The sequence below is a fragment of the Populus euphratica genome, unplaced genomic scaffold, assembly GCF_000495115.2.
Source record: "Populus euphratica unplaced genomic scaffold, PopEup_1.0 scaffold70.1, whole genome shotgun sequence".
NCBI lineage: Eukaryota > Viridiplantae > Streptophyta > Magnoliopsida > Malpighiales > Salicaceae > Populus > Populus euphratica.
Genome location: NW_011499950.1, coordinates 408,963 through 423,148, shown reverse-complemented (window position 1 = coordinate 423,148; position 14,186 = coordinate 408,963). Strand labels below are relative to the sequence as shown.

At 33.5% G+C, this 14,186-nt stretch overlaps 2 protein-coding genes and 1 long non-coding RNA gene across 4 annotated transcripts; all 3 read left to right on the top strand.

The window, feature by feature from the left end:
- Positions 1-2,715: 2,715 nt before the first annotated feature.
- Positions 2,716-4,248, top strand: LOC105137899 (polyadenylate-binding protein-interacting protein 2-like). Of its 2 annotated transcripts, none has more exons than XM_011043831.1 (3): positions 2,716-2,861; positions 3,250-3,612; positions 3,870-4,248. In XM_011043831.1, exons 2-3 carry the CDS (start codon positions 3,258-3,260, stop codon positions 4,031-4,033), a joined length of 519 nt encoding a protein of 172 aa, XP_011042133.1. In that variant the 5' UTR covers positions 2,716-2,861; positions 3,250-3,257; the 3' UTR covers positions 4,034-4,248. The 2 variants fall into 2 exon arrangements, with proteins under 2 accessions (XP_011042133.1, XP_011042131.1); XM_011043829.1 differs by having other exon boundaries at positions 2,718-2,861; positions 3,210-3,612.
- A 49-nt stretch (positions 4,249-4,297) lies between these two features.
- LOC105137898 (uncharacterized) lies at positions 4,298-6,495 on the top strand. Its single transcript, XR_844667.1, has 2 exons — positions 4,298-5,523; positions 5,623-6,495. It is a non-coding gene; the product is annotated as an uncharacterized LOC105137898 (long non-coding RNA).
- A 3,611-nt stretch (positions 6,496-10,106) lies between these two features.
- On the top strand, positions 10,107-12,398 carry LOC105137897 (myosin heavy chain kinase B-like). Its single transcript, XM_011043828.1, has one exon. The coding sequence runs from the start codon at positions 10,776-10,778 to the stop codon at positions 12,033-12,035; it is 1,260 nt and encodes a 419-aa protein (XP_011042130.1). The 5' UTR covers positions 10,107-10,775; the 3' UTR covers positions 12,036-12,398.
- The last annotated feature ends 1,788 nt before the right edge of the window (positions 12,399-14,186 follow it).

Genomic DNA, 14,186 nt, shown 5'->3' with positions numbered 1-14,186 from the left:
TATTTTATTATGTAATAATAATAGTTAAATCTATAATATTTAAATTAAAAATTATTAATATTAATAAATATTTTTTAATTATTTTATAATTTTAATTTAGAAAACATTCTTCTAATTAAATACATTAAATTATTTTTTGTTAAACTTTAATTTTAATTACAATTTTAATTAAATATATATTTTTTAATCAATCTCAACTAAAAATATTTTTTATAAAAATATTTTTTTTAAAATTATAATTATAATAACTACTACAATACTAAATACAGTTCGTGGAAGAAAGAACCATGGCTATGGCTTATTTCATTTCTCTGGCTCCATCAGTTCTGTCCCGTGCACTTTATTGACATGGGAATAAATCCAAACAAACCCCAACTCTAAATTAATGTCCAAATATAATACCGGTGGAGTTATAAGTTTTATTTAGAAACAAAATAACTCCCCTTTTCCCATGCGTGTTCATTTGGCATAGAACTCCTACTTTTACTTTTTTTAGGGAGTGTTTGTTTATATTCTTCTTCTACTCTGTACTTTTTAAATTGCATTTTAAAACTAAAAGCACCATTTTAAATGTTTTTTATATCTGAAAAATTGTTTGAAACCCATAAAAAAACTAAATAAATGGGCTCTTAGTAAGCTTAATATACTTGGTCAATAAGATAAGATCTTCTAGCATGACTTTGGTGAGTTTTTTATTAATTAAATTATTATTTAAAGCTAAACCATACTAATGTAATATACAATACAAAGCACCACATTACCAAACAATATTTTAAAATAAAATAAAATAAAATAAAAATTTAATCTTAATATATAAAAACTAACACCATAAAATTATTAATATTAAAAATATATTTATTTAAGAGATGCGTCACGCAACACATCTCTTAAAAAGTATAAAATTCATATTTTTTTATAAGTTGCTTCGTGCCTCAGAATCAAATACATTTTAAAAAATAAAAATAATTTTTTTAAAATATAAAATTTATATTTTTGTTTTACAAGGTATGCCATGCCTTCCACACAAAACATTCTTAAAAAAACCCTTGTCACGCTTAACTAGGTCCTGGGAACACAATGTCAGCATATGATCGATCTCCGTAGAACCACAATCCTCATGTTCGTTAATCCCTAAGCTTGCTTGAATCTTGAAGTGTTTCACATGCTAAGGCATATTACTTATCAAATTATGGATAAAATTTGTAGCATGCTTGAATTGTGATAGTGGTTTTAAAATATATATTTTTATTTTAAAATATATTAAAATAAAATTATTTATTTAAAAAAAATTATTTTTAGCATCAGTATATTAAAATAATTTAAAAATATATAAATTTTTATTTTAAATAAAAAATTAAACGGATTACACCGTTTTTTCAAACAAACTCATATACAAGCACAACACTCTTCTTCAAAAACTCTCTACAAAACAACCATGGTCACCATCTTGCTCGCACTCAGACAACAAATACCACCACCGGAGAGGGAGAAGAGATCATGGCAGTCTTGAACGTCAATTTCATGATGTCGGCTGTTTTTTCCGGTAACAAAGTAGCCCTGGGCCAAGAATGCCATGGTGACTTGCAGGGCTTGATAACTCTGTGCCAATGAAGCATGTTCAAAGACTAGGGCCACCGATGGACCCATCTCCGGGGTGTTGCAATGGACTCAAGACTGTTGATGTCCCTTGTGTGTGCAAATACCACTTGCCCACGGCGTCAAATATGGAAGTGTATATATATATAATTAATTAATTGAAATGCATGGAAACTCACTAATACATTTATTATTACTAGAAAAATTATATTATTTTTTTCTCTGGATATTTATAAAAATTTAACACACGAATAGGATTCATGTGAACCAAAATTATTAAGATCTTATTTTATTATTGTTTTATTTATGAATAGGATTCACGTGAATCAAAATTATTCAAGATCTTATTTTATTAATGTTTATTTATCCGCGAATGAATTCGTTCAACTCATTTTTAAAAGTAGTTCTTGTAAGTTTATATATTTGAAAGTTCATTTGAAATTATTTTTAAATATTTTTTAGAATTTTATTTAATATAAAAAATATTAAATTAATATTTGTTGTAATATAATAATATTTAAAATATAAAAAAACATTTTTTTTAATATATCTTAAAAATAATTTTCACCGTAATTTTAGACATGGTCACTTAATGTGACATAATGTAAACATTTAATATTATTTAAGAATATAGTTTTGATTATTTTTAAAGTATTTTTTTATATTAAAATATATTAAAATAATTTTTAATTTTTAATAAATTATTTTTAAAATAAAAAATAAAAAATAAAAAAATATAATTAATTTTTTAAAAAAAATTCAAAATATAAATTAACCTGCATTTTCAAAAATCTCTCATGCTTTAAAAAGATTTTTAACCCTGTAATGGAGAAGGGCAATTTTGCCAACACAGTGACACACCATACCATTTTTGGCCCCCCATCACAATCATCTGTCCCTTTCCACCACCTTTTACCTGATAAACTTCAAACTTTAAAAACACGAAAATAAACAAAAATATCTCTCCAATAGCCTCAAATCAACCGTCCGATGCCCACCAATCACTCTCCACCGTCGATTCTGTTCCCCATCGAAGATTCTAGTATCATCCTTTATCCACCCCGACTCCCACCACGTGTCAGTTTTACTCACTGCTTTATCCTTTAAAACCTTAGGTTCGGAAAACCAACCAGGCTCGGACTATATGTTTTCCTCCCAGTCCAGATTCTTCCTGAATCCATTAACAGTAATAACTTCCACTAGATTTTCTCAGTAAACCTGTCTGATCGCCACTGCAGAAATTTAAGCCCTTTTTGGATCGAAAGGTAAAGCAATGGCAATGTATATCTTGAGGGTTTTTTTCTTTTTTTGAATTGGTGATGAAAAGCTTTAAAGTTTGTTGCTCTGTTGTTTTTGTGATGATATTGATGGATTCTTTGTTCTGGAGTTTGGATTTTTGTTGTTTTTTCTTGTCTCTGCCTGTTTTTTTTTTTTTTTTTTTCCTTTTTTTTTTTTTTTGTTGTGATGTGGGATGATTTGTGGGATGTTTTGTGGTTTTATGGGGTCTAGGATTCATGATCTTTGATTCTTTGTTAAAAGGGTGTTTGGATTCGATTGGAGAAAACCGGTTAGGTTTGATGATAAAGATTGACTCTTGATTGTTGCTGTTTCAGGGAAATTGACTATTGTTGTGGTTGGATTGATTGAATAAAGGGGGTGAAATGGCTACTTTGATTTCTGGAAGAACCACATTAAATCCTAATGCACCTCTCTTTATCCCTAATATGTATCGACAAGTGGAGGATTTCTCACCGGAATGGTGGGAACTTGTGAAGACTTCGACTTGGTTCAGGGATTTTTGGTTGAGTCAACATCCAGAGGAGAGTTTTGATGGCAGTGCTGGTGCTGATGATGATCATCTTACAGATTTGCTGCCGGAGGATTTGGATGTTGGCGTGGAGGAGGAGTTTCCTAATTTGGAAGCGCAGTTTGAGGAGATGGTCAAGTTGGCTGAAGCTGAAGAGAAAACTGACTCTAGCGCTGCCGATCCCAAAGTTGAAAGGAAGCCTCTAAATGGTATTGTGTTTGTTTAAAATCTTTTCTTGTCAGAGTTGGATTGAATTCTAATAGCATTCAATGTTCGTAGGCACGAATCCAATTAACTGAGAAATGTGATCAGAAGATTGAAATTCTTTCACTGAAGTCAATGGATCTTTGTTTTTGGTAGTTCAACTTCTTAACTGCAGTGGATCGATTAATATCTTAAGCTGTATATCATTCAGAGTACATATGCAATGGCATTCAGGAAGGATAATCATTTTTTGTGTGAACAGGTCTTATAATGGATGTGAAAATTTTGCTCAAGGACATTAACATTCCAAAATCTACCCAGGAAAGAAGTCCCAGATCTCCAAGAACCCTTGCAAAGTACCAAATGAAGCCACCACACTGCGCTGTTGCCAAGCGCACAGCGCTGTACATTCACCAGCCTCGCTAAAGGAAATGCTGGATAGTTTCAAGGTTGCATTTGTTGCAGCGTCGCTAACATTAAGTAGAGTCAGTAGACGTGCTTTTAGCTGTCTTTGTACATGCAGGGTGGTACTTTTTTTCGTGTCTTTCCTTGTGCAAGTTCATGTCTAGCTTTCAATGTAAAGTTTGAATGGAACATGTTTAAAAAGGAATAAAATCAGGAGTGCCTTTTGTGAGTATCAATGAGTGGGTGTTTTTGGGTTGCATGTTGATGTTTTTTTACGAGTAAAAAGGAATAAAATCAGGAGTGCCTTTTGTGAGTATCAATGAGTGGGTGTTTTTGGGTTACTTGTTGATGTTTTTTTACGAGTTTTTGGATGGTTTAGATGATTTTGGATGATCTTAATTATTTAATGTAATATATATATATATATATATATATATTTCAATTAGAATGTTTTTTTTTTACCGTGATTTTGTTCATCAAGGGGGGAATACCTTGTCTGATTTGGGATCCCTGAATTGATTTTCACATGGACGGGAGCAAAGGTAAAGAGAAGGTAGGGGTAGGCATCCTTTTGGATTGGATTAAAAATATCTAATTAAATGGATTTTCTCGAAGTTTTATTTGTTGAGAGAGAGCAGGAGAACAATTGAAGAAAATTTATAGTGCCTGACCTGTACCCAATGAGTGAAATACATGGCGTTGTGATTTTATTGGACCTGTGGGTGGCATGTCTATGACTAGAATGGGAGTAGAATATGGAAGTACATGTGGTAGCATTCCAGGTTGAGGTTACTGTTGCTGTGACATATTGACTGTTCTCTTATTGAGTTTTGAAAGTTCGATTGGTTTTACTGCGCAAATGGAATTGGGTTATGGGATTGGTAACCAATCGCTAGTTTCATGTATTTGAAAGGATTGCTTTTAGTGGCACACTAACTGTTATTGAGTTTATGCTGCTGGAGTTTATGTTCGTTCGTATGTTGTTTTGGTTTAGCTAGATTGGCTCTGCTGTTGGGGGGACACCAAGTGAATTCTATGGATTCAACCATGGTATCTACTGTTCTTTTCATATTTCCTTTCCTAATTGATGAAGAGTGTTTTAATGTACTCGATATGCATTTCATTCATGAGGCTACAACCTAGTAGTTGTAGATGCAAAAACCCTTAAGATAAGCATATACTTTGTCTCGAGAATGCTGAGAAATTATTAACCATCCTCAAGGTAGTGCTCCCTCATTACCTACATTTTGGATCTTCTTGTACTAGCTGTTATTGGTCTTGCAGCAATGTTACAGGGAGCACTTGACCGGGTATGGTGTGGTGGATGATCTTTCTAGGATGCCTACAAAAAAAGGACCCTTGAACAATCATGGCTTGAGGCAATTCTGTTATGCTTTGATTCTCAAACCTTGAAAACACTGCCAGAAAAATAGAAGGGACAGTCAGCAAGGAATCCATTTCTGAGTTCATGGCTCTCTCTCAATGCTCGATCACTTAAATATGTTTTCCATGTATGCAGAAACTTCTTTAAGACTGTCTTCTGTCCAATATACTTTTCTTATTGGACAGTTTTTACTGATTTACTGATCAAAATCTATTTGCATATGCAGACACCACCTGTAATAGTATTCTCTTCAGCTTGTGCAGGAGTGGCAGGTCAGCAATACTATCCTTAAATTTTCTTGTGAGAATCACCATGATTTTACTGGCATCTAACTACAGGAATTTCATAATGGACATGGTATTTTATATCCGTGAAAACTATGGGGTTTGTTCTGTAAATGGCCATGGCTATGAGAAATATCCTACTGATATAGATGTGCGATGACTTCCAAAGGAGGAAAGAGGATGTCCCCTTCTGGGACTCTGTTCCTCAGGATTTCCTTGCGTATCTACGAACTTAATCACTAGAAACCAGTAGCGACTAGCTAGTAGGGAATGATTCTGTCTGTCTTTTGAGGCAGCAGTCAATCCTGGTGACCTGCATGTTGATTGCTGCCTAATGCATGTTTCAAATTTCAACCTATCCTTAATCTGTACTCGATAGCAGCTGGCCTTCATTTCCATGGACATTGGAGGAATTAGCTCCATTTCTTGAGATACAGTTATGATAACTGGTCCTGGAGCCGTTCTTTGTTAAAAGTAAAACTTCTAACTGGTCCTGGAGCCGTTCTTTGTTAAAAGTAAAACTTCTCTCATTGCTCTGCGACAATGTGCATCTGTGTATCGGTGGCTGCGCAAGCACATCTACCTTTATCACGTCTGATTATTCTGACCAGGCATTTTGTTAGTGGATTGCATGGTGGTTTAGTGTTTATTTTGACTTATTATTCAATGTCTATCAATGCTGTAGGATTAAACTGTAAGGACCTTTTCCAAAGGGCTGATATCAGTTGCTTGCTATGGATTCTGGATTCTGTTAGTTTTTGGCTACAGTGCCTTTTTGAGACTCCTAACATTGGCCCACCTGGTTAAAATTCAAATTCTAGACTTGATCCGATCAAATCTCAATCCTTAATTAATTATTTTTCTTTTGAATTTTTCTATCAAAAAAAAATTGCCTTGATTATTTTTTTTAAAAATCTTTTCTGAGGTTTCCTCAATGATTTGGTCCTGCCATGAATTAATTTTTGACCTAGGTGGAAGAAACTTGAGACGATGTGTGGAAGAGATAATATACTTGGGTTTCCCAGTTGACGCTACTAGTCTGGTTTGGGCGTCCCGGAGGCCTTCTCTAACTCTAATTTTATGGATTAAATGTTGTGATGATTAATAATGCATATATTCTCAAGGAGGATATCATGAAGATTCTATATATGATATGACCATCTTAATACTGAAGTTATTAAACTTATCTCGGTTGATATAGATTAATTAAAACAAAATAATTTTAATCAGTGATGTTGATCCTCGGATTAAATGTTGTGATGGTTAATGATGCATATATTCCGCAGGACAATATTAATATCGTGAAAATTCTATGATGTCACCGACTTGATATTTAAACTATTAACCTTAGCTTATCTCATTACTAAGTGGATTGAGAGGTTTAATCTGGATCAATTAAAATAAATTTATTTTATTTTATTTTTTTAAAATAAAATAAATATTATTGTTTTGAAAAAAATAAAAAAATCAAATCTGACATGATCATCTATATTTAATGATATTTTTTGAAATTAGAAACACCAATTTAGGGCTTGGCTTTTTAAATAGCATAATTATTGGTAATAAAATCTAGAAACCCAGTTTGGTGGTAACTACTGGTTGGTGAGTGTTAGCATGACTGCATGAGGTTATATATATATATATACATAGAACTTCCTTGAAAACTTGGCTGTGTATAGCTTGGCTGTGTGTATAGCTTCTATCAGGTGATTAAACTTTTCCGGTTTAAAACCCGAATTAATTAAATTTTAAGTTTCAAGTTTTTTGGATTAATATGTTCAGACAATGACAGATTAATTTTTGTATTAATTATTACCAATCTTGACGTTGGATCTTCCACATGGTTCCTTGATACCCAAGGAGTCCAAGCTTGCATGCCTTGTTAAATATTTAACCAGCATACCAAACCCGACCAGCCATACTTGCTACAGGAAGGAATATCGAAACAAATATATATATTTGCTTTCAGACAACGTTCTAGCAACACATGGAACAGAAAGCTTGTTTAACAATGGCCATAGCAACATATTCTACCGAATCAAAGCATAAAAAAACCCCTCTTTCTCCCTGGTTGAAACATGTGTCACTGTGTAACCATTGTCGTCGTTTGGACGGCTTATGCCACAGCTTTGCAGCTCTCGCATGCCTTGAAAGCAAACCCTTTTTTATTTGTTAAAATCAATTAATTTATGCATGCTAGCAGCAGGGAGGGAGGGGGTGTCTACTCATTTTCTCCCTTTTACCATGTATCAACCCTAGTGAATCATGCACGCATGAAAAGAGGTCTCTATTTAATTTTGAAAAATAACTTAACTTGTTTGACTTTTAATTTGTTTTCTAATTATTACAAAGAAATCAAGGTTTTTAAAAATTATCAGAAATTTATATAATTATTAATTTTAAAATTTATAAAATTAATTAAGAAACACGCCGCTGTCATAATCCAATCTTCATGCTAATAATAATAAAAGGCATTCACTGAGTTTATTTTCATGTTATACTGTTTTATCCACTTGGTTTCATTTTCATGTTAATAATAATAAAAAAAAAGGTATCCACTTAGTTTCATTTTCATGTTAATAATAATAAAAAAAAAGGTATCCACTTAGTTTCATTTTCATGTTATACTGTTTTTTTTTTTGTTTTTTTTAATTTTATCTAAAACGATCGGTATGGTTTTCGCGACTTTTCAAGAAATCCAAAGTCTCGGACAACTCGCCATGATTTTCCGAGCAACTTCTTATTGATGGGACACAGACACATGCATCCATTGGAGAGGAGTTTAGGAGTAAAATAATGTTGAAAGAGACATGTGGTCTTGTTTTACATTTCCAAGATAATGTGCTAGTGACAGACCACTTTTAGCTTGGAAGTAACCAAAAGATTAGATGCAATAAACAAGCTTAATTAGTGAATTATTAATCAAAAAATTTGTTATAGAGGCTGGTGGTTTCCCTGTGATTAATTGAACTCAGAGGATTTAGGTGGCTTTTAGCATATCCCTCTCTCTCGATGATTAATTCTTTGTATCAAGAAACTGTAATGTGATTGGAATGAATCGTGTGATGTAATGACGATTATGAGTGCTCCTCTGGATCTTTAAACTTAGACCAGCATGCACCACAGGTAGCGATCAAGTGATAAGGAATTGTAATTAAGGGGTTTGCTTTCTCTGTAATCTCAGGTTCGAGTCTTTGGTTGCTCGTATGATAGCCACTGGAGGCTTACATGTTCGTTAATTTTAGGACCTGTGGGATTAGTCGTGGTGCACGCAAGCTGGTCTGGACACCCATATTAATCTAAAAAAAAAAAAATGTTCATGAGAGGTTGCCAACATAATTGTTAAACATGGTTTACAGGAATAAATCATCTTAAAGTATGGTTCAAGATGGTTTTTAAGTTAAAATAGATAAGATATTAGTTTAATAAAATTCAATTAATCAAATAAAATTAACATATAATTACTCAAGAAAACATCATCAAATTAATATCAAGGTTTTCAAGGAAGGTTGTGTGATGACAGAAAAACCTAAAATCCAGACAGCAAATTTAGAGTTGGAGTTATAATATGTATATTTTATAAAAATTTAGAACAATTAGGATTTTACTTATTTATCTTGACTTATAAAAAACATTTTTGAAGAGGTAGGATTTTCTTGAATTAAAAAAAAAAGGTTAATATCAAGAGTTTTTTTTTTAAATATAAATAAAAACACATCATTTTAATTTCTGAATTAAATTAATAACTTGTAAATTGACTCAAAGATCCAACAATCTAAATTTTTTTTGTCTCAATCCTTGAATCAACTATAAAACTTATGGTTTTAGGAGTTATCTAAAACAAAAAAAAAAGATTATAATCAGGCTATGAAAATTATGGTTCTAGGAGTTATCTAGGACAAAAGAGAATAAAAAAAAAATAAAGAATACCATTCTTTTTTTCCTTATTAGAAGAATATGAGGCAGCTCTTTGATGCACAAAACAAAGACTTAGTGTTCGGACTACGAGGAAGAATGTCGGTATTACTATGTTTCTGGCAGAAGCAGCAAGGCGGTATGGTCTTGGGGCTTCAGTTCGTTTATATATAATTGTTTTAGATTATTTTGATATTAAATAAATAAAAAAAATTATTATTTTAATATATATATTTTTTAAAATATTTTAAAATAATAATAATTTCTAAAGACCGTAAACTAATTACGGCACAAATGACTACAGCTTAAATTTGGACTTTATACTTCCAATTAAAGTTTCTTTTACCCTTATATTTGGGCAAATAGCTTTGTATTCAATCTAGCTATATTTTCTTTCTTTTATTTACCTTTTCCTTTCTAATCATAAAAATTCGAGGAGCATTGAATAATGAACCCACCATGGAAGACAAGAATCTCTCTGGTTGACCATCAATAAAGAATAGTCTCAAAACTTAACCAGGGAGTTCACAAGTACAATCAGAAATTTCCCAGAAAAAAACAGAAATTTACCAACTTGCTTGTAAGAAAATGATCGAACCCGATGAAGAAATAAAATAATTTACTATAGATTGGTTGAGAATGATTCTAATCTAGTTCATGGTGTCTTAAAAATAGAAGATGTTCTATTGGATCCCAGTTCGATAATGGTCAAGGTGACATGCTTTCCTGTATTATGAGCACCAGCCTCCGTATAAAATCAACTTTCTCCAACAAATTTCCTTGGAGTCCTTGTATATGTATTCTTTTCTTTTTATTTATTTATTGTCCAATTGCGAAGAAGAGTTGAACACAAGGGTTTGTCTCTCGTGAATACAGAGATCCCACAGCATTGCCATGATTGCTAAAAAAAACCCTGACATCTCAATCCACCATTAAATAAGGAGTAAAAAAAACAGAGGGCCCTGGGGCCTTAACTTACTTTTCACGATCAAACTAACATTTTCAAAGTAGCCGTTGCACCTCCTCCTTATACCATTTAAATACTCTTTCTCGCCAAATACTTTTGCTTTCCATCGAGAAATCCGTGCCCCTCAACGCTCCTCTCTCTCTATCTCTCTCAAAAGACAAAGAAACGCCCTTTTTCAGACCAAGAAACAAGATTCTAGACTGGTTGTCATTTATGGTCAGTGCTCCAATGGATCTTTTTGTGTCAGAAATCACCACTCCTTCAACCCCATTACTGTTTGCAGCAGCAACAAGTACTATTGGCATAAGTACTAGTAGCAGCAGCAGTATTTGCAGCAGTGAAGATAGCCCAGCGACATCTTTTCGCTTTGAGCTACAAGATGTGGAATGTCGTAGTTATCCAAGCAAATCTTTATCTGGGGCTTACTCATATAGGCCCCTGGCTGTTTTATCAGGTCATATTGGGTCAGTTTCTTGCTTGGCTTTATGTGGGGAGTTTATTTTGAGTGCTTCTCAGGGCAAGGATATTATAGTTTGGCAACAGCCTGATTTGAGGTTGTTTACAAAGTTCGGTCAAGGTGATGGCTCTGTGAAGGCATTAGTGACTGTTGGTAGTAAGGTTTTTACTGCCCATCAAGATAGTAGAATTAGGGTGTGGAAGGTGTCAAGAAGGTCTGAAAATGTGTTTAGGCTTGTTGATACACTGCCTACTACAAAGGATTATTTAGGGAAGTTCATGAAGCAAAGTAATTATGTGCAAACTAGGAGGCATCATAAGAAGTTATGGATTGAACATGCCGATAGTATTTCTTGTCTAACTGTTTATAATGGGTTGATTTATTCTGGTTCTTGGGATAAGACTCTTAAGGTTTGGAGGATATCAGATTTGAAGTGTTTGGAGTCAATTAAGGCTCATGATGATGCTATAAATGGATTGGTGGCCTGTAAAGGGATAGTTTATTCAGCATCTGCAGATGGGAAAATTAAGGCTTGGGGGGAAGAGGGGAAGAGGTCACATTCTTTGAAGGGGATTTTGGAAGGTCATAAAGATGTTTCACTTAATTCAGTGATTATTTCAGACGATGGAAAGTGGGTCTATGGAGGAGCATCAGATGGGTTTGTGATGGGGTGGGAAGGGAGCTACGATTTTTTGAGTTGGAAATTGGTGTCCGAGACAAAAGCACATCAAATGGCTGTTTTGTGCCTGTGTTTAACGGGGGAGTTTTTGTTTAGTGGATCTGCTGATAAGAGTATTTGTATATGGAAGAGAGAGGCTTTTGGTAAGCTTTCTAAAGTTGGGGTCATAAATGGTCATGAAGGGCCTGTCAAGTGTCTACAAGCATCACCTAATAATGTTGGCAGCGGGTTCTTGCTTTACAGTGGTGGCTTTGACAAAAGCTTAAGGGTCTGGTGGGTTCCCAAGCAATCTACGGCACAGAATACAGAGGAAAAATCCATCAGCTTGTGTTCGTAAGATTTTCAAGGTCAAGTCTTGAAGCACTGATTCCCAGTATTTTTTTCATGTGTTTGCAGTGCTTCTAAATTGTTCTTATAGTTGTTGGTTGATATTCAAGCTTAGGGAAAATTGAAACCTTAGAGGATCAGTTAAAAGATTTTTTTTTCCTTTTTTTTTTTCCAGATTTTGATTTCTTGTTATGTTGTTCTAAGGCTTAAAAAGTCTATGGGATATGTTAAGAGTGGTCTGAATTAATCATTTTTTTATCTTCTTTTTTCCTTTGAATGGTGTCTTATACAGGTTTTACATTCGATCAAATTGTAATTAGTTTGTTGAAGGAATCAATCAATGAAATAATAAATATTTATTTTGTCTTTTACATGATTGATTTGGATGATTTCAGAGTTTTAGTATAGTTAAAAATTCCTGACTTGGAATCTGTGTTTTGCCAAGGACAAATACCACAGAACATGGTTTTGTTACACATTACCTGACATTGCTACCCAATCAACACAGGAAATTAACAATAAAATATGTTCTCAAGCTTATCAGAACCTTTACCAACTAAGAGTTTGGTTTAGATAAGCCAATGATCCATTGCCTTAATGGTGTAGTTTCCTTGGTATTTTGTATTTACTTTATCCTGTTTTCTTTTCATCCTTGATATATGATTGATGGGAATGATCACTTTTCCTGATCTGTATTAACATTTCCTTCTGAAAGCCGAGAACGGAGAAGACTAATCTTCATTGTTTAGGCATCGCTTGCTGTTGTTACTAATTTTAACGGTTCAGTTGCCTCTTGTCATTGTGGTTTTCTTGATCTTCTGCAGCCTGCATTGTAAGGCTTTTTTGTGCGGCAACGCTGGCAAACTACACTAACAAATTATCTAAAGCACTTTACAGTATTAACAACGATAATCTTGCAACACTAGTGTATCATGCTTTTGTCTAACAGGCTGGCTGTCCATGCTCTCCCTTTTCCCATTTTTTATTCTCCACTGAAAGAAACGGAGTCTAACAAGAGGGTTCAAAAATATTGCAGATAGAAACAAGGTTGGACAGCTGAAATTTTCAAGAGTGATGCTAGCACATTGATTTGGCATGGTTCTATCCTTTAGACTGATACGCCATCTTCTTGCTTAGCATTTTCTTATAACGCTAAAACATCAGACGATACAAATTAGATTTGAGTTATTTGATTTTTTTGAGTAGCTAGGGCAGTTTTTCTTCTGTCAGCAATTAAGATTCCACAGTGGAATCTACTCCTTGGAAATGGGAAGAAATTTCCGTTTTGTTTTCTTCAAGTTTGTTTTGCTAGGAGATGCAAGTCAGAGAAAAAAACTGAAACCAGTCCCTTTCTCTTCTTTTTTATCCCCTGGCATTTGTTTTCTGTCTCGGGATAAAGGAAGGGAGATACTTGGAACAAAAGTTACATGTCTTTTCTGCTTTTTTATTTTAGAATGACAAAAACTCACTTCAAAACCTTTTCTTAGACAAATTTACTTTTATATCTCTGTCTGTGTCATTTCAAGTTTCAACTAAACATGTTTCTATTCTTATATATATGTCTCTTTTGTTTTAAGACACTGACCAAACATAACCCGTAGTTTTCACTGTAGAATTATATCAAAGAACCTATATTTCACAAGAACCTGCTCCAACAAGTCTCAAGCAATAAAGTAGGTTTTGGTGGTCAATTGTCGGTCAGGATATAAAATATTTTAGCCGTTTCCAATTCATCTTCGGACCAGAAAATGCCCCTAACAGTAGAAATTAAGGGCAGGATGTTAACCCTTCTTAAAGCAACCATTCAGCTTGTTTAACCCGCAATCAATTTATCAATGTTCTGTACACAACAACCAGTCTAGCTTTAGCTACACTGCTTTATCTCTTGCATTGTAGCTCAAACTGAGACAATTGATACCGTAATGGACCACAAAGGTAGAGAAAAAACTATAAAAGAGAAAGGAATATTTAAAACAAATCTATTGATTCATGTGAAAGGAAGGAAGATACAAACTAAAGCAATGACTTAAATAGGTCCTGCTTGCCAGAACAGTCTCGGAGAAATATTTCACTTTTCTTCAAATATGGTCTCCATCTCCATTTTTCTATTCTTTTGGTATAAAGACTAAGACTATAGAAACCTCTTAAACTGGACCACCCT